The sequence below is a fragment of the Pristiophorus japonicus genome, chromosome 14 (genome assembly GCF_044704955.1).
Source record: "Pristiophorus japonicus isolate sPriJap1 chromosome 14, sPriJap1.hap1, whole genome shotgun sequence".
NCBI lineage: Eukaryota > Metazoa > Chordata > Chondrichthyes > Pristiophoridae > Pristiophorus > Pristiophorus japonicus.
The window spans coordinates 133,663,860-133,687,848 of NC_091990.1; the positions used below are offsets into that span (position 1 = coordinate 133,663,860).

General features: G+C 44.3%; 1 protein-coding gene across 3 annotated transcripts in view; it reads left to right on the forward strand.

Moving 5' to 3' along the window:
• brsk2b (BR serine/threonine kinase 2b) overlaps positions 1-23,989 on the forward strand; it is a 927,534-nt gene that overhangs the window by 529,666 nt on the left and 373,879 nt on the right. For all 3 annotated transcript variants that reach the window (XM_070899634.1, XM_070899633.1, XM_070899635.1), the window contains one exon: positions 14,794-14,862. In XM_070899634.1, the coding sequence (XP_070755735.1) occupies positions 14,794-14,862 (69 nt within the window). The remainder of the gene's footprint in view (positions 1-14,793; positions 14,863-23,989) is intronic.

Consider the following 23,989-nt stretch of genomic DNA (forward strand, 5'->3'; position numbering starts at 1 on the left):
CGTATTGTCACTGGTGGCAATCAACGCCTGGGCTATCGCTATGGCCTTACTCAAGGTTGGGGTCTCTACAGTCAAAAACTTGCAAAGTATGGTTTCGCGGCCAATGCGAAGTATGAAAAGGTCTCTGACCATGTGCTCCAAATGTCCTTCAAATTCGCAATGACCTGCAAGGCGTCTCAGCTCGGTGACATAACTCGCCACTTCCTGGCCTTCAGACCTTTTGTAGGGTATAGAACCGGTACCTTGCCATCAGAATGCTTTCCTTCGGGTCCAAATGCTCTCGGACCTGTGTGCACAAATCGTCGTACGATTTCTCCGTGGGTTTCGCTGGAGTTAGCAGATTCTTCATGAGGCCATACGTTGGTGCCCCACAGACGGTAAGGAGGATCGCTCTATGTTTGGCAGCGCTCTCTTCCCCATCTAGCTCGTTGGCCACGAAGTATTGGTCGAGTCGCTCCACAAACGTTTCCCAAACATCGCCCTCCGATAATTTCTCCAGGATGCCCACTGTTCTCTGTATCTTTGGGTTCGCTATCTGTATCTTGTCGCCAGTTGTTGTTTATGGAGAAAGAGTCAGACTGAACACTGTGAGCTTAAAGTAAAGTGTGACCTTCGTCTTTTATTGTAGGTCTCCAGAGTGCCTCTCCAACCTGTGAAGCCTTCTTAAATACCTGTGCTTCCAAGGGATTATGGGATTCTTTGGGATTCCGGGGAGTGAACCTTCTGGTGGCTGTACAGAGTAAATACAAGATCACATATATAACAGTATCTATCTATCTTTTGATCTATCTTTGAATATTGAGGGAGTGCTGCACTGTCAGAGGTGCTATCTCTCCCCTCTTGGCTGGACATAAAAGATCCCATGACACTACTCAAAAGTTGGGTAATTCTCCCAGTGCCCTGGCCAACATTTAACCGTCAACCAACACCACCAAAAACATCTGGTCATTGCTGTTTTTGGCTGCCGCATTTTCCTACTCTAAAACATTGAGTACACTTCATCAAAAGCACTTCATCGACTATATAAATGCCTTTATGCTTTTTTATTGAATGTTGTAATTGCAATTGTGAATACGTAGACATAGACAACTTCAGGAACACAATGACATGAAGGTAGTTTTGTATATAATTAATACTTTGAGCAACTGAAAATTCAGTGACTCCTGTCAAGTTTTACTAAATGTTGCAGATGTTGGCTCCTCCTCATCGTCCAAATTACTACTGTGATTATTGGTATTAGGTTTCATGCTGGCTTTAGAATAGAATTCCGGGTCTGGAGTTTCCTCTACATTTGTGCCCAGATACACCCGTAAACAAATTACATGGCTTAAAATCTTGCAACTTTTCAGCATAAGTGAGTTACGTACATAACTACAATACACCCTGGTCTCTCTTATGTCCGTCCAACAAATCCTCTGTCCAAACGAATCTCCGCCCACAAAACTGGCCATGCCCCCGATTCTCAAATGTGAGTATCCTCCAATTGCGTTTGTTCAGGGGTGAGGGGTGCGGGGGGCCGGCGGGGGGGCTGCAGGGGGTGGGGATGCGATTTCTCAGCATTGAGAGCAGATTTTCAGGCGCAGCAGGAAGTAGACATTTTTCTGGTCTTTTAATTGCATTTTTTTGAGCATTTAAAAACAAATATATCCTTACTGAGAACTCCTCTGTATTTTCTGTTTATTTTAATGAATTTAAAGCATCAATATAAGTGGCATTAAAAATTGAAATGCTCCCCCAATTGCTGGTTCTTAAACATGCTGTGCCTGATTCGCATGAATAATTGTTAAATGAGTTGAAACTTAAATTTTAAGTCTCAAAGAAGAACTATACTGGTGTGGGTTCGGCGGTTCCTTAGGCCCAGCCCCCCTGATAAAGTGCGACACCCCACTGACACCTGGGAGTCCCTGGCCAAAGACCACCCTAAGTGGAGGAAGTGTATCCGGGAGGGCACTGAGCACCTCGCGTCTCAATGCGAGAGCATGCAGAAATCAAGTGCAGGCAGCGGAAAGAGCGTGCGGCAAACCAGTCCCACCCACCCCTTCCCTCAACGACTATGTGTCCCACCTGTGACAGAGTCTGTGGCTCTCGTATTGGACTGTTCAGCCACCAAAGAACTCACTTCAGGAGTGGAAGCAAGTCCTCCTCGATTCTGAGGGACTGCCTATGATGATGAGGCCCAGATTATTTATGCTGATTTATGCCCATTTAAAGTTCCGCCGTATTGTAATGAGATTGGGAAGATACTTGACACGGCAAATGGGCGCAGCATTGGGTCTAACTTCCAGGTTGCGGCCAAGGAGAAAACTCCAAGCCCAGATACTGTTCAGATTTTAGTATACATTTCTTATTAAAAATATCATTTTAAAATCTGGCTGTTGCTCACATATATCCACCCACTATTGAGATATTGGGATTGTTTCTTATTTATTCCAAGTTTGTGCTAGTCTGGGTTTGGTAATTATTTGATCTAAATCTGTTAGCTGGGATATTCCATGGATTGTTGACAAAAGGAAAGGATGTGCTAAAATCCCGCTGTACCACTGATTTAATTATCTTTGACATTAATGAAAAAAATCACTTGCCCAGAAGGTCCAAATGCTTCAACATTCCCCAGATAAATGTTGACAGGGTTACGCAACCTTTTTCACTTCTCCAACTGGCATTTAAATCATTTCCTTAGCTTAGAAACATAGAAATAGAAATTTACAGCGCAGAAGGAGACTATTTCGGCCCATCGTGTCCGTGCCGGCCGACAAAGAGCCACACAGCCTTCGGTCAGCAGCCCTGAAGTTTACATATAAACTATGAACAATGAACAATGGCAGACAGGTAAAGTTTATCCGGCCCAACTAGTCCACCCACACAACTGCTATACCCCATGCATCGCAACATTCTACACTCCACACCAACCGGAGCCATACGATCTCCTGGGAGAGGCAAAAAAACAGATTAAAAACCCAGGCCAATTGGGGAAAAGAAGATTTGGGAAAATTCTTCTCCGACCCATCCAGGTGATCAAAACTAGTCCAGATCACTCTAGCTGTATTAGATTCCCTGAAGTACTTGCCATCATATCTGCGCCGACCAACAAGAGGTTATCCAGTCTAATCCCAATTACCAGCTCTAGGTCCGTAACCCTGCAGGTTACAGCACATCAAGTGCCCATCCAAGCACCTTTTAAATGTCGTGAGGGTTTCTGCCTCTACCACCTTTCTAGGCAGTGAGTTCCTGTGAGTCCCACAACCCTCTGCGTGAAGAAGCTTCCCCTCAAATCCCCTCTAAACCTTTCACCAACCACCTTAAGCCTATGCCCCCTCATAATTGACTCCTCCACCAAGGGAAATAGGCCCTTGCTATCCACTATATCCAGGCCCCTCAAAATTTTATGCACCTTAATGAGGTCTCCCCTCTGTTCCAAGGAGAACAAACTCAGCCTATCCAATCTGTCCTCACAGCTGTGGCCTAACCAGTGTATTTTACAATTTAAGCATAACCTCCCTGCTCTTGTATTCTATGCCTCGGCCAATAAAGGCAAGCATTCCGTATGCCTTTTAAACCACCTTATCCACCTGGCCTGCTACTTTAAGGGATCTGTGGACAAGCACTCCAAGGTCACTTTGTTCATCTACACTTCTAAGTGCCCTACCATTTAATTTGGGCCCAAAATTGATGGCCTTGCCGCCGACTGCCGCCCACTACCGCCGACATCCTCTTGAAGTTGCGCCCAGTGCCACTTTCCATTTGATGTGGAGCGGGCAGGAGGGGACAACTGCCAGGAACTGCCCGCTGACGTCAGCGGATGGCCGAGTGGCACAACTGACCTCACGCCCGCCGAGATGCCATATTGATGTCGGCGGGAGTCGGCGCCAGAACGGGGAAGGACCGCTGGCTGGAGGTTGTTCTATCCCCGACCGTGAGTATGAAGAGCTGATAAAAAAGGTTAGTAAACATTTTTTAAATGTTTTCATTACATCGACTTACCTGGATGGGGTACCCTGAAGGTATTCCGATGATTTTTTTTCAATGATTTTCCTTTTCAGGTCTTCGACCCTCCGTGGGCCCGACTCCATCCTCGGCGGCACTTGGATGGCAAGCGCCTTTGTCGCCGAAATTGGGAGTTCCCACCGGCTGCCACCCAGATCGGCAGCGTAAGTCCCTCCTTTGCCGCCCTCCGCCCTTTCAAGGACTTTTTTGATGAAAACCCCGCCCAAAGTACCGGCAGGTACCTCGGCAGTCCTTTGGGCGGCACTTGGGCAGGCGGGGGCCTTCACCAATTTCAGCCCCAATCTGTATACCTTTTCCTTATTATCCCTCCCCAAGTGCATTACCTCACACTACTCCGAATTAAATTCCATTTGCTATTGTTCTGCCCAACTGACCAGTAGATTGATATCCTCCTGCAGTCCATGACTTTCCTCTTCATTATCAACCACACAGCCAATTTTAGTGTCATTTGCAAATTTCTTAATCATACTCCCTATATTCAAATCTAGATCATTGATGTATAGCACAAAATGCAAGGGACCCAGTACTGAGCCCTGCAGAACCCCACTGGAAACATCCTTCCAGTCACAAAAGTATCCATCAACCATTACCCTTTGCTTCCTACCTCTAAGCCAATTTTGGATCCAACTTGCCACTTTGCCCTGGATCCCATGGGCTTTTACCTTCGTGACCAGTCTGCCATGTGGGATCTTATCAAAAGCTTTGCTAAAGTCCATAAAGATGAATAGAAGAGCAATAGTGGTAGGGGATTCGCTAGTCAGGGGAGCAGACAGGCGTTTCTGCGGCCGCAGACGTGACTCCAGAATGGTATGTTGCCTCCCTGGTGCCAGGGTCAAGAATGTCACCAATCAGCTGCAAGACATTCTGGGGGGAGAGGGTGAACAGCCAGAGGTCGTGGTCCATATCGGTACCAATGACATAGGTAGAAAGAGGAATGAGGTCCTGCAGGCAGAGTTTAGGGAGCTAGAAGAGAGATTAAAAAGCAGGACCTCAAAGGTAGTAATCTCCAGGTTACTGCCAGTGCCACGTACTAGTGAGTACAGAAATAGGAAGATAGAGAATGATGAATATGTGGCTGGAGAGATGGTGCAGACGGGAGGGCTTTAAATTCCTGAGGCACTGGGACCATTTCTGGGGGAGGTGGGACCTGTACAAGCCAGATGGGTTGCACCTCAACAAAGCCAGGACCAGTAGCCTCGCGGGAGGGTATGCTAGTGCTGTTGGGGAGGGTTTAAACTAGCTTGGAAGGGGGATGGGAACCGGAGAATAGATTCAGTGGGGAAAGAAGCAAAGCTGGAATTGGGCAGTAGAAAAGTACAAAGCGAATTTGAAAGACAAAGGAAACAAGGGCTGGAAAAGAGACAACAAGGGAGTTTGGCACCATTAAATAGTATATGCTTGAATGCAAGGAGTCTTGGCAATAAGGCAGATGTGCTGAGAATACAGATAGACACTTGGGAGTACGATATTATAGCCATTACTGAGACATGGCTGAAAGAAGGACAGGTATGGCAGCTCAACATTCCTGGTTACAGAGTTTTCAGATGGGATAGAGTCGGGGCTGAAAAAGGAAGGGGGGTCGCAGTATTGATTAAAGAAACAATTACAGCTGTGAGAAGGGATGATATGTTAGCAGGGTCATCAAACGGGGCCATATGGGTTGAATTGAAGAACAAAAAAAGGGGCGATCACACTGCTGGGAGTGTCCTATAGACCCCCGAACAGTCAAAGGGAGATGGAAGAACAAATATGTGGGCAAATTGCTGCGAAGTGCAAAAACGATAGTGCTGTAATAGTGGGGGATTTCAACTACCCTATTATTAACTGCGAAAAAAAGCAGTGTGAATAGTACAAAGGGTGCAGAGTTCCTAAAATACATTCGGGAGAACTTTTTAACCAGTATGTAACAAGCCCAACAAAGGAAGGGTGGTTCTGGACTTGGTTTTGGGGAATGAAGAGGGGCAGGTGGAAGGGGTATCAGTGGGAGAGCATTTTGGTGCCAGTGATCATAATTCAGTAAGATTTAGGGTAGCTATGCAAAATGACAAAGGTGGACCAGGAAAAAAAGTTCTCATTTGGGATAAAGGTAATTTTGCTGAGCTGAGATGGGATTTGGGCAAAGTGGATTGGAAACGGTTACTTGATGGCAAATTAGTGTCAAGCAGTGGGAGGCATTCAAGGAGGAGATCCTGAGGGTACAGAGCATGTATGTTCCCTTAAAAAAAAGGGTGGGGCTAATAAATCTAGAGCCCCCTGGATGTCAAGGGACAGACAGGGTAAGATAAAGAAAACAAGGGAAATATAGAAACATAGAAAATAGGTGCAGGAGTAAGCTATTCGGCCCTTCTAGCCTGCACCGCCATTCAATGAGTTCATAGCTGAACATGCAACTTCAGTACCCCATTCCTGCTTTCTCGCCATACCCCTTGATCCCCCTAGTAGTAAGGCCTACATCTAACTCCTTTTTGAATATATTTAGTGAATTGGCCTCAACAACTTGCTGTGGTAGAGAATTCCACAGGTTCACCACTCTCTGGGTGAAGAAGTTTCTCCTCATCTCGGTCATAAATGGCTTACCCCTTATCCTTAGACTGTGACCCCTGGTTCTTGACTGCCCCAACATTGGGAACATTCTTCCTGCATCTAACCTGTCTAAACCCGTCAGAATTTTAAACGTTTCAATGAGATCCCCTCTCATTCTTCTGAACTCCAGTGAATACAAGCCCAGTTGATCTAGTCTTTCTTGATATGTCAGCCCCGCCATCCCGGGAATCAGTCTGGTGAACCTGCGCTGCACTCCCTCAATAGCAAGAATGTCCTTCCTCAAGTTAGGAGACCAAAACTGTACACAATACTTCAGGTGTGGCCTCACCAAGGCCCTGTACAACTGTAGTAACACCTCCCTGCCCCTGTACTCAAATCCCCTCGCTATGAAGGCCAACATGCCATTTGCTTTCTTAACCGCCTGCTGTACCTTCATGCCAACCTTCAATGACTGATGTACCATGACACCCAGGTCTCGTTGCGCCTCCCCTTTTCCTAATCTGTCACCATTCAGATAATAGTCTGTCTCTCTGTTTTTACAACCAAAGTGGATAACCTCACATTTATCCACATTATACTTCATCTGCCATGCATTTGCCCACTCACCTAACCTATCCAAGTCACTCTGCAGCCTCATAGCATCCTCCTCGCAGCTCACACTGCCACCCAACTTAGTATCATCCGCAAATTTGATGATACTACATTTAATCCCCTCGTCTAAATCATTAATGTACAGTGTAAACAGCTGGGGCCCCAGCACAGAACCTTGCGGTGCCCCACTAGTCACTGCCTGCCATTCTGAAAAGTGCCCATTTACTCCTACTCTTTGCTTCCTGTCTGCCAACCCGTTCTCAATCCACGTCAGCACACAACCCCCAATCCCACGTGCTTTAACTTTGCACATTAATCTCTTGTGTGGGACCTTGTTGAAAGCCTTCTGAAAGTCCAAATACACCACATCAACTGGTTCTCCCTTGTCCACTCTACTGGAAACATCCTCAAAAAATTCCAGAAGATTTGTCAAGCATGATTTCCCTTTCACTTGCTGACTTGGACCTATCATGTCACCTCTTTCCAAATGCGCTGCTATGACATCCTTAATAATTGATTCCATCATTTTACCCACTACCGATGTCAGGCTGACCGGTCTATAATTCCCTGTTTTCTCTCCCTCCTTTTTTAAAAAGTGGGGTTACATTGGCTACCCTCCACTCCATAGGAACTGATCCAGAGTCTATGGAATGTTGGAAAATGACTGTCAGTACATCCACTATTTCCAAGGCCACCTCCTTAAGTACTCTGGGATGCAGACCATCAGGCCCTGGGGATTTATCGGCCTTCAATCCCATCAATTTCCCCAACACAATTTCCCGACTAATAAGGATTTCCCTTAGTTCCTCCTTCTTACTATACCCTCTGACCCCTTTTATATCCGGAAGGTTGTTTGTGTCCTCCTTAGTGAATACCGAACCAAAGTACTTGTTCAATTGGTCTGCCATTTCTTTGTTCCCAGTTATGACTTCCCCTGATTCTGACTGCAGGGGACCTATGTTTGTCTTTACTAACCTTTTTCTCTTTACATATCTATAGAAGCTTTTGCAGTCCATTTTAATGTTCCCTGCAAGCTTCTTCTCGTTCTCTATTTTCCCTGCCCTAATCAAACCCTTTGTCCTCCTTTGCTGAGTTTTAAATTTCTCCCAGTCCCCGGGTTCGCTGCTATTTTTGGCCAATTTGTATGCCACTTCCTTGGCTTTAATACTATCCCTGATTTCCCTTGATAGCCACGGTTGAGCCACCCTCCCTTTTTTATTTTTACGCCAGACAGGGATGTACAATTGTTGTAGTTCATCCATGCGGTCTCTAAATGTCTGCCATTGCCTTACCACTGTCAACCCCTTAAGTATCATTCGCCAATCTATCCTAGCTAATTCATGCCTCATACCTTCAAAGTTACCCTTCTTTAAGTTCTGGACCTCTGAATTAACTCCTAATGTAGAATTCCACTATATTATGGTCACTCTTCCCCAAGGGGCCTCGCACAACGAGAAGCTTATGACAGATACCGAGAACTCAATACTGCAGAGACTCTAGAGGAGTATAAGAAGTGCAGGGGTGCAATTAAAAAAAGATATCAGGAAAGCAAAGAGAGAGCATGAAAGAATGTTGGCAAGTAAAATCAGGGAAAACCCAAAGATGTTTTATAAATACATTGAGAGCAAGAGGATAACTAAAGAAAGAGTGGGGCCTATTAGAAACCACAAAGAAAATCTGTGTGTGGAGGCAGAAGATGTGGGTGTGATTCTTAATGAATACTTTGCATCTATTTTCACAAAAGATAGGGGCGATGCAGACTTTGCAATGAGGGAGGAGGAGTGTGAAATATTAGATGAGATGAACATAGTGAAAGAGGAAGCATTAAGGGGCTTAGCAGCTTTGTAAGTGGATAAATCCCCAGGCCCGGATGAAATGTGTCCCAGGGTAAGAGAAGCAAAAGTGGAAATAGCAGAGGCTCTGACCATTTTCCAATCCTCTCTGACGGTGCGGGGCCAGAGGACTGGAGAACTGCTAATGTGGTTCCTTTGTTTAAAGAGGAAGAAAGGAATAGCCTGAGTAATTACAGTCAGTCAGTCTAACCTCGGTGGTGGGAAAAGTATTGGAAAAAATCCTGAGGGACAGGATAAATCTTCATTTGGAAAGTCATGGATTAATCAAGGACAGTCAGCATGGATTTGTTAAGTGGGGTTCTGCAGGGCTCAGTGCTGGGTCCCTTGCTTTTTGTGGTATATATCAATGACTTGGACTTTAATATTGGGGGTATGATTAAGAAGTTTACAGATGACACTAAAATAGGCTGTATGGTTGATAATGAACAAGAAAGCTGCGATTGCAGGAAGATATCAACTTACTGGTCAGGTGAGCGGAACAGTGGCAAATGGAATTTAATCCGGATAATTGTGAGGTAATTCATTTGGGGAGGGCTAACAAGGAAAGGGTAAATGGTAGGACACTGAGACGTCTCGAGGAATAAAGGGACCTTGGAGTGCAGGTCCACAGATCCCTAAAGGTAGCAGGCCAGGTAGATAACATGGTTAAGAAGGCATATGGAATACTTGCCTTTATTAGTTGAGGCATGGAATACAATAGCAAGGAGGTTAAGCTTGAACTATATAAAACGCTGGTTAGGATGCAGCTGGAGTATTGTGTGCAGTTCTGGTCACCACATTATAGGAAAGATGTGATTGCACTGGAAAGGTGCAGAGGAGATATACAAGAATGTTGCCTGCACTGGAGAATTTTGGCTATGTGGAAAGATTGGAGATGCTGGGTGTGTTTTTTTTAGAATAGAGGAGGCTGAGGGGGGACCGGATTGTGGTGTATTAAATTATGAGGGGCCTGAATAGAGTGGCTAGGAGGGACATATTTCCCTTGGGAGAAGGGTCAACAATCAGAGGACATAGATTTAAAGTAATTGGGGGGAGGTTTAGAGGAGATTTGAGGGGAAATTTCTTCACCCAGAGGGTAGTGGGGGTCTGGAACTCACTGCCTGAAAGGGTGGTAGAGGCAGAAACCCTCACCATATTTAAAAATTACTTGAATATGCATTTAAAGTGCCGTAACCTACAGGGCTATGGACCAAGAGCTGGAAAGTGGGATTAGGCTGGATAGCTCTTGATCAGCCGGCGCAGACACGATGGGCTGAAGTGGCCTCCTTCTGTGCTGTAAATTTCTTTGATTCTATGAATGGTGAGACATAAAGATACCCCCCACAATGGTGATGAGTGTGAAAGGAATGGTTTGGGCATTGCAGGGATGCTTTATGGTACTGGTGTGGGGTGTTGCCAACCTGGCACATCATGTGGTAGCCAGGGTGTACAGCATCAAGTGAAGTAAATGTGGCCATGGTGAGGCCATTCCTGGCCTCCCAGGCACAATGTGGTCAGGTGATAATGCCCAGTGTCCTGTGCAGCATCAGCTGATTGCGGAGAAGTTTAGTGTTGTTTGTGGTGATGCTGGTGTGTTTAGTGATGTTGGTGTTGGAGCTGGTCATGGTGGGATTCTGAGGAACAAGGTGAGATTTTTTCAAGGGCACTGATGCTGATGGAATAGATGACAGCTAAAGTTGAGATGACAGAAGCGATCTGCCAGTAGTGAGAGAGGTTGCTCCAAGGAGGTGACTGTGAATAGAGAGTTCACTGCAAACACTTCCAAACTGCATTCAGCTCAAGTGTCTTCCAAATCCCGAAAGCTTGAGCTTCTGAGATTGGAAAGTGAACAGCTATGAAATGGTAGCTTTTATACCACTTCTGCAGCTGTCAACTAGTAAAGGCAATGGAGAGTCATTGAGAACCCGGCACATTTACCTGATGTGAAGCCCGAGCAATGGGAGGCTGCTGAAAAACTTGCAACAATGGTAAGTACCTGCTAAAATTATTTTTAAATACCTTTGAACTACCTCTTAATGATGTTAATTGGCTCACCCGCCACTTGGTGTAGGGCCTGTGAACCTCAACCAGACGCGGCCCTTTTGGAAACTGACAAGGAGGCGGGTTCAGTGCGGGATCCCGCCCCGCTGTCAATGACGGCCATTTTGACAGAGTGCCCACCTCCAAACTCGCACCCACAGGGCTGGCAAGATTCCAGACCAAGTTTCGGTTCCTAAATAACATGTTTACGACAATCCAACAGCTTTATAGTCTCTCTTATTGATACCAACTTTTTATTGCCAGATCATTAAAAACTGATTTCAAATTCTCAAACTGCTATAACTGATGGTTGGTTCAATAGTAAATAGTTGATTCACATGACCTTACACACAACTAATGCACATACTGAGCACTTTAACTATATTCAGTATCAGTAAGACAAAGAAGCAACAATACAGATTTTTGTAGTGTGAAATCCACAATATAGAAAAAACTGTATGTATTGAGGGAAAAGGGAATAGAGGATTATGTGGATAGATTTAGATGATTTCTTGTTAAGCGCCTTGGGACATTTTGCTACGTTTAGTGCATTATATAACTGTAAGTTGTTGTTGCTTAAATTCTTTACCCTTCTTTCCATATTCGGTCCCACCAAGCTAATCCCATCCCATTATGTATTCTCCTGATCTCCCCTCCTCATGATAAGTGTATGAGGGAGAAGGGAATAGAGGGTTATGCTGATAGATTTAGATGAGGAAAGACCGGAGGAGGCTCGAGTATTATCATCGGCATGGACAGGTTGGGCCGAATGGACTGTTTCTGTGCCGTATATCCTATGTAATCCTATGTATCAGAATGCTGAGGATTTAGAATTGTCAGTACATGTATTTTTTTCCCTTTTCTTTAGATTAAAAAAAGACAAAAAAATATAACAATAAAGGATAAATAATTCACATCACATTGTGAATGGTGTTTGAGTCAAAGCAATGACTGAAACTTGAAGTCAGAATCCGTAAGTTTGAGAAACCGAAGCCAATTGAAAGAAATAGCCGAGAGGATAAAGTAAATCAAGAAACAGTGATTCAGTGGGTTTTAAAAGCCTTCAGGCCGTTGAAAAAATGGAAAGCTGAGGGTGACAAGGATTTTTATAATTATGAGCTCTTGCAGAGGTCTTTTTAAAAGTTGTTCTGGGATATGAGTATTTATTGTCCATTCCTAATTGTCCTGAATCGCTGGAGACTGGAGTCACATGTAGGCCAGACCAGGTAAGGATGGCAGGCTCCCATCCCTGAAGGGCATGAGTGAATCAGTTGGGTTTTTAGGACAATTCAGTTGCTTTGGAGGCTGTTTTCCTCGTGCCAGCTGACAAATCATCAGATTTAATGAATTCAGTTTCACTCCTTGCCATGCTCGGATTGTGAACTGACAATCACTGGGTTGCCAGTTTATTATGTTAACCACTAAACTTCTATACCCATTTTAGATTGAATTAGAGTAATGTGCGATATGTTTTGCCATATCATTTAAACATTGCACTATATGAGTTTTATCATAGTGAATTATTGGTGGTTCATCCATCACTGTCCTTGTAAGGATCATCATCATATCATAGGCAGTCCCTCGGAATCGAGGAGGAATTGCTTCCACTCTTAACATGAGTTCTTAGGTGGCTGAACAGTCCAATATGAGAACCATAGTCTCTGTCACAGGTGGGACAGATAGTCGTTGAGAGAAGAGTGGGTGGGATTGGTTTGCCGCACGCTTTTTCCGCAGCCTGCGCTTGATTTGTGCATGCTCTCGGCGACGAGACTCGAGGAGCTCAGTGCCCTCCTGGATGCACTTTCTCCACTTAGAGCGGTCTTTGGCCAGGGACTCCCAGGTGTCAGTGGGGATGTTGCACTTTATCAGGGAGGCTTTGAGGGTGTCCTTGTAACGTTTCCGCTGCCCACCTTTGGCTCATTTGTCGTGAAGGAGTTCCGAGTAGAGCACTTGCTTTTGGGAGTCTCATGTCTGGCGTGCGAACTATGTCGCCTGCCCAGCGGAGCTGATCAAGTGTGGTCAGTGCTTCAATGCTTGGGGATGTTGACCTGATCAAGGACACTAAGTATACCTGTTTAATGGATCAGCATAGCTTTAGAAGGTATATAGGAGTCAACAGCCAAGCTAGATACTGCCGTCCGTTGTAACTTTGGCCCCTTGAGCCTGTACCACTTTTCTATTAGATCATGGTTGATCTGTAGCTCAGCTCCATTTACCCACCTTTTCTCCCTATCCCTTGATATCTTCACAACAGAAATCTATCAATCCCAATCTTTGAAATTTTAATTGCCTCAGCAGCCACAAGCATTTGGGGAGAGAGTTCCAGATTTCCTTTGTGTGGAAAAGTACTTCCTGATTTTACTCCTAAAAGGCCTAGTTCTAATTTTAAGATTATGCCCTTTTGTTCTGGAGCCCCACTCCCCCTCCTCCCCCCTCCCCAACCAGAGGAAATAGTCTCTCTGTATCTACCCTGTTGAATATCTATCATTTTAAACACTTCGATTAGATTGTCACTCAACTGTCTAAGCTCAAGGGAATACCTCAAAATGTAACCCTTTAAACCCTGGTATAATTCTGGTGAATCTGCATTCTATACTTTCCAAGGCCAATGGCATCACTTCGTCACTTTTGTATTCCAACCTCTTGAGATAAAGGCCAACATACCATTGGCCTTTTTGTACCTGTGCATTAGCTTTTATTGATTTATGTTCATGGACACCTAAATCCCTTTATCCTCCACAGCTCCTAATCTAGGTGCATAGATTATCCACTCTCAACCCGGACGGTAGAGAGGAAAAATAACAATACCTGTAAGGCACTACCCAAGGCCCTGTAATTGTAATGCTTAATCTGAGTCCATTAAAAAAATATTCTCGTTTCTCTTTCTCAGATCCCCACATTGAATCCCATTAAGTCTGTCTGTGTCCCTTTTGTAATGCCGTGCTCCCATCTACACAACTTACTATACCTCCGAATTTAGTATCATCTGAAAACTAGGCTACACAACTATTTATTCCTTCATCCATTAATATATATGGTGAAAAGTTGAAGACCCAGTACAGATCTATGGGGAACACATTTGTCAGATCCCACCAGTTGGCAGGGATTGAAATAAATACACTTGTCTACCTTCCAGCAATTTTCTCTAGCCCTCCACTATTCGGTAGTGGGGCGGAATATTTTTGCTTACTTATACATAGGTAAATGCACAAATATATGATGTATGTATTGCGGAGTGACTGGGTCTCTCGAAGCATCTCTATTGTGGTCTAAATGATTTAGCTTAATACCATGCCGAATTTTATTAGCTGCTTTTATATTACCTGAAACCAGCGCGAGTAAAGCTGGTTCCCATTGTGCAGCCAGCTGCAAGCTGAACTCAAATTTCCAGGATTCCCGATGACTCACTGCCATTTTACTAGCTGCACTTGTGTGAATCTTGCACAATGAAAAAGCGCCTGAACATGCTTCCAAATGCAGCATTGTACTCCACCAAAGGACAATTACCAGTCCCCAAACTTTTCTTTTGGTGACCTTGCCCCAGAAGGTAGGATGTCCAGCATTTCCCAAAGTGATGCAGATCCCGAGAGTCAACAGTGCATTGGACTCTTCTGTCACCCAAGAACTCATTTTTAGTGTGGAAGCAAGTCATCCTCGACTCCGAGGTACTGCCTAAGAAGAGAGTAAAAAGATTTGAAGATGGTGTTGCAATGGCGTTTTATTTGAATCACTACATAGTTCAAAACTGAAGTTTTCTAACTGAAAAATGTATTCAATTTAGGGAGAAAAGTATGATGGTCGGAAAGCAGATGTTTGGAGCTGTGGTGTCATCCTTTTTGCACTGTTGGTGGTAAGTCATTTAAGTTTTTTCCTTCAGTCTGGTAAATATTGAATGAGCTTTTGATGCACAGAGACCTATTATAGAGAATTAGTATTTTGTATTTTGGCTTAATGTAATTTCAATCTATTTGTTTCCACTTCTCTTAGAATTAATGATGATTTTATGCAGTACATTTGTTAAAAGTTATTCTGTTTTGAGGATGTGCTGCTGTGCTGCAAAGCAGCAGTGAGTTCAGTACCCAGAGGTGACAGCATTATCACTGTGTCTCCATATCAGACAATCGGCATTTGTACAGATGTTGATGGATCTATTTGGCTTCCAGTAATCTTCAGCAACACAGTCAGAACATGCTGTGCCTTTCAGGATGCTGTAACCTCTGCAGAACATCCTGCCAGTATTTCTGAGGGAACCACTTGAACTGTAGCGTTGTCACTGAATCTATAGAGTGCCTGTGATGGAGACAGTTAAAGTGTAGCATCACCCTTGTTTTATTCAGCTACAAGGATTCAATTTATGATGAGTGATAGAAATTCAAATTCAGATCATGCTTCTGCAACAATAGAAATGTCATTCCTAATTGCCTAAATATCTGAATGTAATTCAGTAAGAGCATTTTGTTATGTTTTAAATGTTCTGTTAAATTAAAATGGATACAAAATATCATTGGTAGTGAGAATTCACAGAGATCATGGAATAATTTATTGATGTTATGACTAATCGTTAAGAAATATAATTTGATAGGTGTACTGGATAGTGCATTGGGTTAGGGCAGGGTGTACTCATGGGATGACAGTCTAATTTCACTGCTGACGGTTAAATATGCAAAGTAATATCAATTTGATCTGTCGCAATCCAGTAGTCACAGCACCGCATCACACAATTACACATAATTTGACGTTTTGGCTCCAGTGTGAGCAATGGAAATGTCCCACTGGGACAGGGAGTTCTTTTCTGAGGTTAAGGGTGACACATTGGCTCAAAATTTACGGTCGGATGCTTTGTGCAGGCGGATGCCTCTGACCTGCAGAAAATCTATGAATTTACCTGGTGGTCTGGGAGGTTTGTAGATTCGCGCACCTGGGCCTCTCCGGGTACCCGCAGGTAAAGGACCATGTATCCCGGGGGAACATGTGGTTCGCTAGCGCCCTTGGGATCACATGGGCCAGCCCAACCAATAAAAGAAGGGAATTCCCATTCATGCTTATGGGGATTCCGTTTGTACGGAACTAAAAATACACAAACACATTAAATAATTTTTTTTAAACATTGGATGTTTAAAATTAATTAAAATGCCATTTAATTAAATATTTTAAACAAAAATTAAATTTTTTGGAAAATATAACTATGAGGTCAAAATTGCCCACCTCACGAAACGAGTCGCACCGCCTGCTCTTGAAGTGTTGGGGCGGACAATCCGGAGAAATTCAGCTGTTTGGGTGATGTTTCCGGTTGGAGCGGTGTTGGTGTGGGGAGAGGGGCGGAAGTGCGGTCGCATCGGAGTAGCCGCCACTAGCGGGGCGGAAGTGGGGGGCGGGTCAGAGTTGCCGATGCTCGAAGTCTTCAGCACCACGCTGATGATGTCATCACGCTGACGAGTCACAACGTCCCTCCCTCTCAGTTAAAGGACAGGGTTTTTAATGTATTAATGAGTGAAAAAAATTACATTTTCCTATTTTTTAAAACTCTTTATGTTAAGGCCTGCTTTTACCAGGCCTAAGAATTCCAAGGGCAGTCGCTGAGCAGAAGTTAGCCCAACTCTTCTCCTGTGGAGGCCCATTTCTTTCGGATTCATACAGATTTTCACGCATTGCGTTACCTAAACCCGGAACTTGCACAGCCTCTATGGGTGCGTGCGCACTTCATAGGCACCCATAGGGGCCACAAATTATGCCCCATATTGTAGGATATTATACCCTGTGTTTACCCATGGTACAGTTGGGCTGGGAGTGCTTGATATTACCACTGTGTGTAAGAACTAGTTCCAATACTTCCCCTTCGTTAATGAATATCAAATTCACAACAAATTCTTATTTAGCTAAAACGCCCAAGGGGCGATTTTAACCCTAGCGGCGGGTGGGCAGTTAAATACGCCTGGATAACTTACCCGCCAACATCCTGCACATGATCACGCTGTCTTCTATTTTACTTTACTCTTCTGAGTAAGTGACAATGATACCCTGAAGCCAGAGGGGTATTCTTTTAAATATGTACATCGGAGTCTAATGCATTTTTCACAACCTGACTGCAATTTTAATTGGCCTGAGTGAGCAAGCTTTGTGAGCTTCCCACTAGATGAAGACAGTGGGAGCAAAGTGCTTCATGGGCCCCACAAGGAAAGTTTGGTCCACCCCTGGACTCCCCTCCTTCCATTCCGTGGGACCCTCTCAAAACCCCCTCCCCGCGACTTACCTTGTTGCCGACAACTGTTCCTTTGGTGCCCCCCCCCCGTTGGCCGGCTGCTGCTTCCTGCCCAATTTGGGTGGCCAGCTGACCAGCAACATGCAGATCAGGAGTTAAAATCGCCCAGGCCTTGGGCGACTGAGCTCGGGTGGTTTGACACTTGCCTCGCCACTCTCCCATTCCTACTCCCGGCCTTTGTAATATTCTACTCAGATCAACAATGATGAGCTGTGTATCGGTTGTGCCATTCAGTACCCCTGCCAGATTCTTTGCAGAGGACTGGTATCATACTTTATTTTCATGGACTCTGAAACTGTGTCCCATGCTGCTGTAACAGCCTATCATAAAGGTTAGGCTTAGTTCTCAAGTTTCATGTTTTCATGTTGCTGGCATTTATGGACCTTGGACTGAGTCAGGGAAGGTCCACAGCCAAAAATGCGAAGTCACGAATTAAACTTTAGGGCACCTGCGCCCAAGTTGCTTTAATGTTGCAATTGCAACTATCAAACAAGAATGTGGAAAATCAAAGTATAAAATAAAGATGAGAAGAACTTCTTTAACACGTTTAGCATTGGCAGTCCATTATGTTGAAAGACAGTCCCCCTCGGCTTTTGCATTCCATGAACATTAAAAATGCTTCAAAAGTTTTAACGTTATAAATACTTGATTCCTTTTTTTGAATTCCTCTTAATGTATCTGTTGGCATAATCTGCTCTGTAGCATTATCTGGTATTGTCCAGTCTCAGCACCATTTGCCATACATCGGTTCCCACTGCTCAATACTCAGGACAGACCCAGAAGGGTTGGCTGCACAGTGGTATACAGTCGGGAGGGAGTGGCCTTGGGAGTCCTCAAATATCAAATTAATCAAGGGCGCTATCAAAATTTAGATTTCTTGTGAGCAATCATGATGCTGAGAAGTCGTTAGAATTTTGGAATCTCTTTTGGACCTGCTACATAGAAGAGGAAATTGCAATCCATCTTACGTGTTTCACTGTTTAAAAAAATATCATGCACGACTCTATCTCTCATGCCCCTCAGTCCCTTTTCTCTGCCAGATAGCTATCCAGTTCCCCCATGATTTTGCCAACACTAACAGACACTCCATTGTCTGTTTCATATATTCACCACCCTTTGTAAAATGCAGCTAAATCTAAACTGCCTGTTCACCTTCCGCCTTCTTTCATTGAAGCTGTGGAATTTACATTCAGTTAATTAAATAAACATCTGGAATAAATAGCTGGTGTCAGTAATGGTGACCATGAAACTATCGGATTGTCGTAAAAACCCATCTGGCTCACTTATATCCTTTAGGGAAGGAAATCTGCCGCCCTTACCTGGTCTGGCTTATATGTGACTCCAGACCCACAGCAATGTGGTTGACTCTTAACTGTCCTCTGAAATGGCCTAGCAAACCACTCTGTTGTAAAAAAAAAACACTTCAAGAAACAATAAGAATAAAACCAGACGGACCACGTGGCATCGACCTCAGCACCAGCTACGGACACGACAGTGGCACACCCAGCCCAGTCGACCTTGCAAAGTCCTCCTCAACAATGTCTGGAGATTGTGCCAAAATTGGTAGAGCTGTCCCACAGACTAGTCAAGCAACAGCCTGACATAGTCATACTCACAGAATCACAGGGTCGAAATTGGTGAAGGCCCCCGCCCGCCCAAGTGGCGCTCAAAGGACCGCCGATGGCTGCCGAGGCACTTGATGGTACTTTGGACGGAGTTTTCATCAAAAAGGTCCTTGAAAGGGCGGAGGGCAGCAAAAGAGGGACTTAGGCCGCCAATCTAGGTGGCAGTGGGCGGGAGCTCCCAATCTTGGCGACAAAAGCACATGCCATCCAAGTGCCACCAAGGATGGAGTCGTGCCCACGGAGGGTCGAAGTCCTGAAAAGGAAAATCATTAAAAAAAAACCTTCAGGGACCCCATCCAGGTAAGTTGCTGTAAAGAAAAACATTTTTATATGTTTACTAACCTTTTTTTTTTCAGCTCTTCATACTCACCATCGGGGATAGAACAGCTTCCAGCCAGCGGCCCTTCACCGTTCTGGCACCGACTCCCGCCCGCATCAATATGGCATCTCAGCGGGCAGGGGATCAGTTGCACCACTCAGCCGTCCGCTGACGTCAGCGGGCAGTTCCCGGCAGTTCTCCCCTCTTGCCCGCTCCACACCAAATGGAAAGTGGCACTGGGCGCAACTTCAAGAGGAATGTCGGTGGCAGTAGGCGGTAAGGCCAACAATTTTGGGGTCCCATACCTTTCAGCCAATGTCCTGTACTTCTCCATCACCATTCCTGGGTATGGCCTGTCCTATTGGAGACCCACCAGGGGTGGTGGCACAGTGGTGTACAGTCAGGAGGCAGTGGCCCTGGGAGCCCTTAACATTGATTCTGGATCCCATGAAGTCTCATGGCTTCATGTCAAGCATGGGCAAGGAAACCTCCTGCTGATTATCACCTACCGCCCTCCTTCAGCTGATCAATCAGTACTCTTCCATGTTGAATACCACTTGGAAGAAGCACCGAGAGTAGCAAGAGCACAGAATGTATTCTACGTGGGGAAATTCAATGTCCATCACCAAGATTGGCTCAGTAGCACCACTACTGGCCGAGTACTGAAGGACATAACTGTCAGACTGGGCCTGCGGTAGGTGGTGAGAGAACCAACACGAGGGAAATACCTACTTGACCTCGTCCTCACCAGTCTACCTGTCACAGATGCATCTGTCCATAACAGCATTGGTAACAGTGACCACCGCACAGTCATTGTGGAGACGAAGTCCCGTCTTCACACTGAGGACACCCTCCATCGTGTTATGTGGCACTACAACTGTGCTAAATGGGATAGATTCAGAACATTTCTAGCAGCTCAAAACTGGGCATCCATGAGGCGCTGTGGGCCATCAGCAGCAGCAGAATTGTATTCCACCGCAATCTGTAACCTCATGGCCCGGCATATTCCTCATGCTATCATTACCATCAAACCAGGGGACCAAACCTGGTTCAATGAGGAGTGTAGAAGACCATGCCAGGAGCAGCACCAGGTGAACCTAAAAATGAGGTTCCAACCTTGAAAAGCTGCAATGCAGGACTATATGCATGTGGCAACATACTATAGGCAAGGCTAAGCGATTCCACAATCAACGAATCAGATCAAAGCTTTGCAGTCCTGCCACATCCAGTCGTGAATGGTGGTGGATCATTAAACAACTAACGGGAGGAGGAGGCTCCACGAATATCCCCATCATCAATGATGGAAGAGCCCAGCATATGAATGCAAAAGACAAGGCTGAAGCATTTGCAACCATCTTCAGCCAAAAATGCCGAGTAAATGATCCATCCTGAGCTCCCCACCATCACAGAAGCCAGTCTTCAGTCAATTCGATTCACTCCATGTGATATCAAGAAACAGCTGAGCACACAGAGGGCTTTGGGCCCCGACGACAACCCAGCTGTCGTGCTGAAGACTTGTGCTCCAAAACTAGCCGCGCCTCTAGCCAAGCTGTTCCAGTACAGCTACAACACTGGCATCTACCCGACAATGTGGAAAACTGCCCAGGTATGGCCTGTCTACAAAAAACAAGACAACTCCAATCCGGCCAATTACCACCCCATCAGTCTACTCTCAATCATCAGCAAAGTGATGGAAGGTATTATCGACAGTGCTATCAAGTGGCATTTGCTCACCAATAACCTGCTTACCGATGCTCAGTTTGGGTTCCGCCAGGTCCACACGGCTCCAGACTTCATTACAGCCTTGGCCCAAACATGGACAAAAGAGCTGAATTCCAGAGGTGAGCTGAGAGTGAAGGCCCTTGACATCAAGGCAGCATTTGACCAAGTGCGGCATCAAGGAGCCCCAGTAAAATCTGAAGTCAATAGGAATCGGGGGAAAAACTCTCCACTGGCTGGAGTCATACCTCACACAAAAGAAGATGGTTGCGGTGGTTGGAGGTCAATCATCACAGCCCCAGGACATTGCTGCAGGAGTTCCTCAGGGCAGTGTACTAGGCCCAACCATCTTCAGCTGCTTCATCAATGACCTTCGCTCCATCATAAGGTCAGAAGTGGGGATGTTCGTTGATGACTGCACAGTGTTCAGTGCCATTCGTAACTCCTCAGATAATTAATCATTCCATGCCCGTAAGAAGCAAAACCTGGACAACATTCAGGCTTGGGCTGATAAGTGGCAAGTAACATTCATGCCACACAACTGCCAGGCATTGACTATCTCCAACAAGCGAGAGTCTAACCACTGTCTCTTGACATGCAGTGGCATTACCGTCGTTGAATCACCCACCATCAACATCCTGGGGGTCACCATTGACCAGAAACTTAACTGGACCAGCCACAAAAATACTGTGGCAACAAGAGCAGGTCAGAAGCTGGATATTCTGTAGTGAGTGTCTCACTTCCTGACTCCCCAAAGCCTTTCCACCATCTGCAAGGCACAAGTCAGGAGAGTGATGGAAGTAATCGCCATTCCTTCATCGTCACTGAGTCAAAATCCTGGAACTCCCTCCCTAACAGCACTGTGGAAGTACCTTCACCACACAGGCTGCAGCAGTTCAAGAAGGGGGCTCACCACCACCTTCTCAAGGGCAATTAGGGATGGGCAATAAATGCTGGCCTTGCCAGCAAAGCCCACATCCCATGAACGAATAAAAAACAATCTGTGCCTCCTTTTAGAGTTGATGATTGTGTCAAATGTAATATTGGGGTTCAATTTATCAATATTCCCTGGAACTTTGAAAATTTGCTGCAGGAATATTTTTTGAAACTTCAAACAAAGCATCGTTTTCCAAACTTGGAAGATCTCAAAATCCTAAAAATGGATTAGTAATTTGCTTTGAGTTTGAGCTTGTAATCTTGCAAAGAAAGAAAAATATCTGTCCAACATTTCCATTTTCTTATTGTTGCCATTGTTAAGATTAAGCTATAGAAAAACTGTGTTGATGTTTCCATTCGCATTTGGAACCATGGTGAACCTAATTATATTAAACTTCTTATACACCACAAGAACATATGATTTGACATTTTAAAATAGCCATTTTTCTTTCATCATTATTTAATGTGGGTCACGATCTCTGCTTCTTTGCTTTTGACATTAATTACACAGGGTTGTCCTTTGATCAGGAAGCTTTTATTTATAGCCGGCATTAATCATGGCCTGGGGATGAATTCTGTTACACACTGCGATGTGCATTTGATGATGCTTGGTGTTAAACACTGAAGAGATACCTTAAAAATGCAGAGAGCTTTCTGATTATTTCTTAATGTTTAAAAAGAAAACCCTATGGAGCTACATTCATTTTGAAAGATTGATCTAAATCTCGATTTAAAATATATCAATTAATTGATTTCTTAGAGATTATTTTTTTTTAAATTGCAAGACATTCAGTCGGGTTATGCTTGACAGTGGATAATGAATGTAGAGCTATTTTTTAGTCTGCTCGCACCCTATATTTTGCTACATATTTTACAATGCCTACCATGACTAATTTTCAATTTAGTTATGATTAATGGAAACAGATATAATGCAAATACTTTGATCTGCTTAATTGGAAGATTCCCTCTTTGCTTTGAAGCATTATTATTTTTATTATTATGTCAGCTACGTGAAAGGCCAACGACACCATCAGAATTGAGCAGATGGTGAAAACATGCGATCAATCAGGTGAAGCTTGAGTTGTACAAGCCTATCGCTCTTAGAAGAAAAGAAAGTATGAGATTGGTTAGGAGCTCCACAGTTTTGAAGTCCCGGCAATGAACAAATTAGAGTGGAAGACTATACTGCAAAACACCAAGTAGGCTAAATTAAAAACTTGAACTCTTTCCTGTCTGAAGCTGCAGGAACATCACAAGAGAACCAGAAGATCAGACAAAAATTCATTGACTTGATCCGTGCCACTTTAGTACTGGATGTGATTTTTCCAGAGAGCCTTTCTGGCTGGCCTAACATACACATACTGAAAATGAGCGGTAGCTTCATTCAAATGTTCCAATGTATTTAAATGCAGCCTAGCACCATTTTCTATCTGTTTATGCTGGCTTCTCCCATTTAGATCGGGTCGGAGAGAAGCTTCATGAGGCTCTTAAAGGCTCTGAAGATTTTTTGTTTCGCCTCTTTTTGTTTAGTTTTACAGTTCACTTTTCATACAGGCTTCTGTTCATTTTTGTTTGCCTTTTTATGAAAAATGTTTTGAACAAGTTTTTTAAAAGAATGTTTGGAATTATTTTATCTTTTTAAAGTATGTTTTTGTGAAACATAAACTTAAAAAGGAAGAAAGAGAGTTGTATTTATATAGCGCCTTTCACGATCTCAGAACGTCTCAAAGCGCTGCACAGCCAATAACTGAATATTGTCTGCTACTTCACTGGAAAGCTGACTGTAATTGAAGCATTTACAAGAGTTTATTAGCACAGGAATAAACAAAAATAACGCACATAAAAAGAAACCCAGTTGTTGCAGGTTATGTGTGGCCTAACCGTTGGTCCTTAAAGGGACCGCCGCAGGCCATTCCAAAATAATCCAGAAAACTTTATAAAAGTTACATAACTGTGGAGCCAGGAGAAGCAGGAGTGCTCTTCCTGATGTACAAATTTACTAAAGGCTGCTCACAGCTTGTCTCAATATTTAATTAGGGTCACTCCTAGGACTGGAGATCAGCCCAGCTGGAAAGCAAAGAATACAAAGCTGGTCACTCCATTATATTAGTTTATTAAG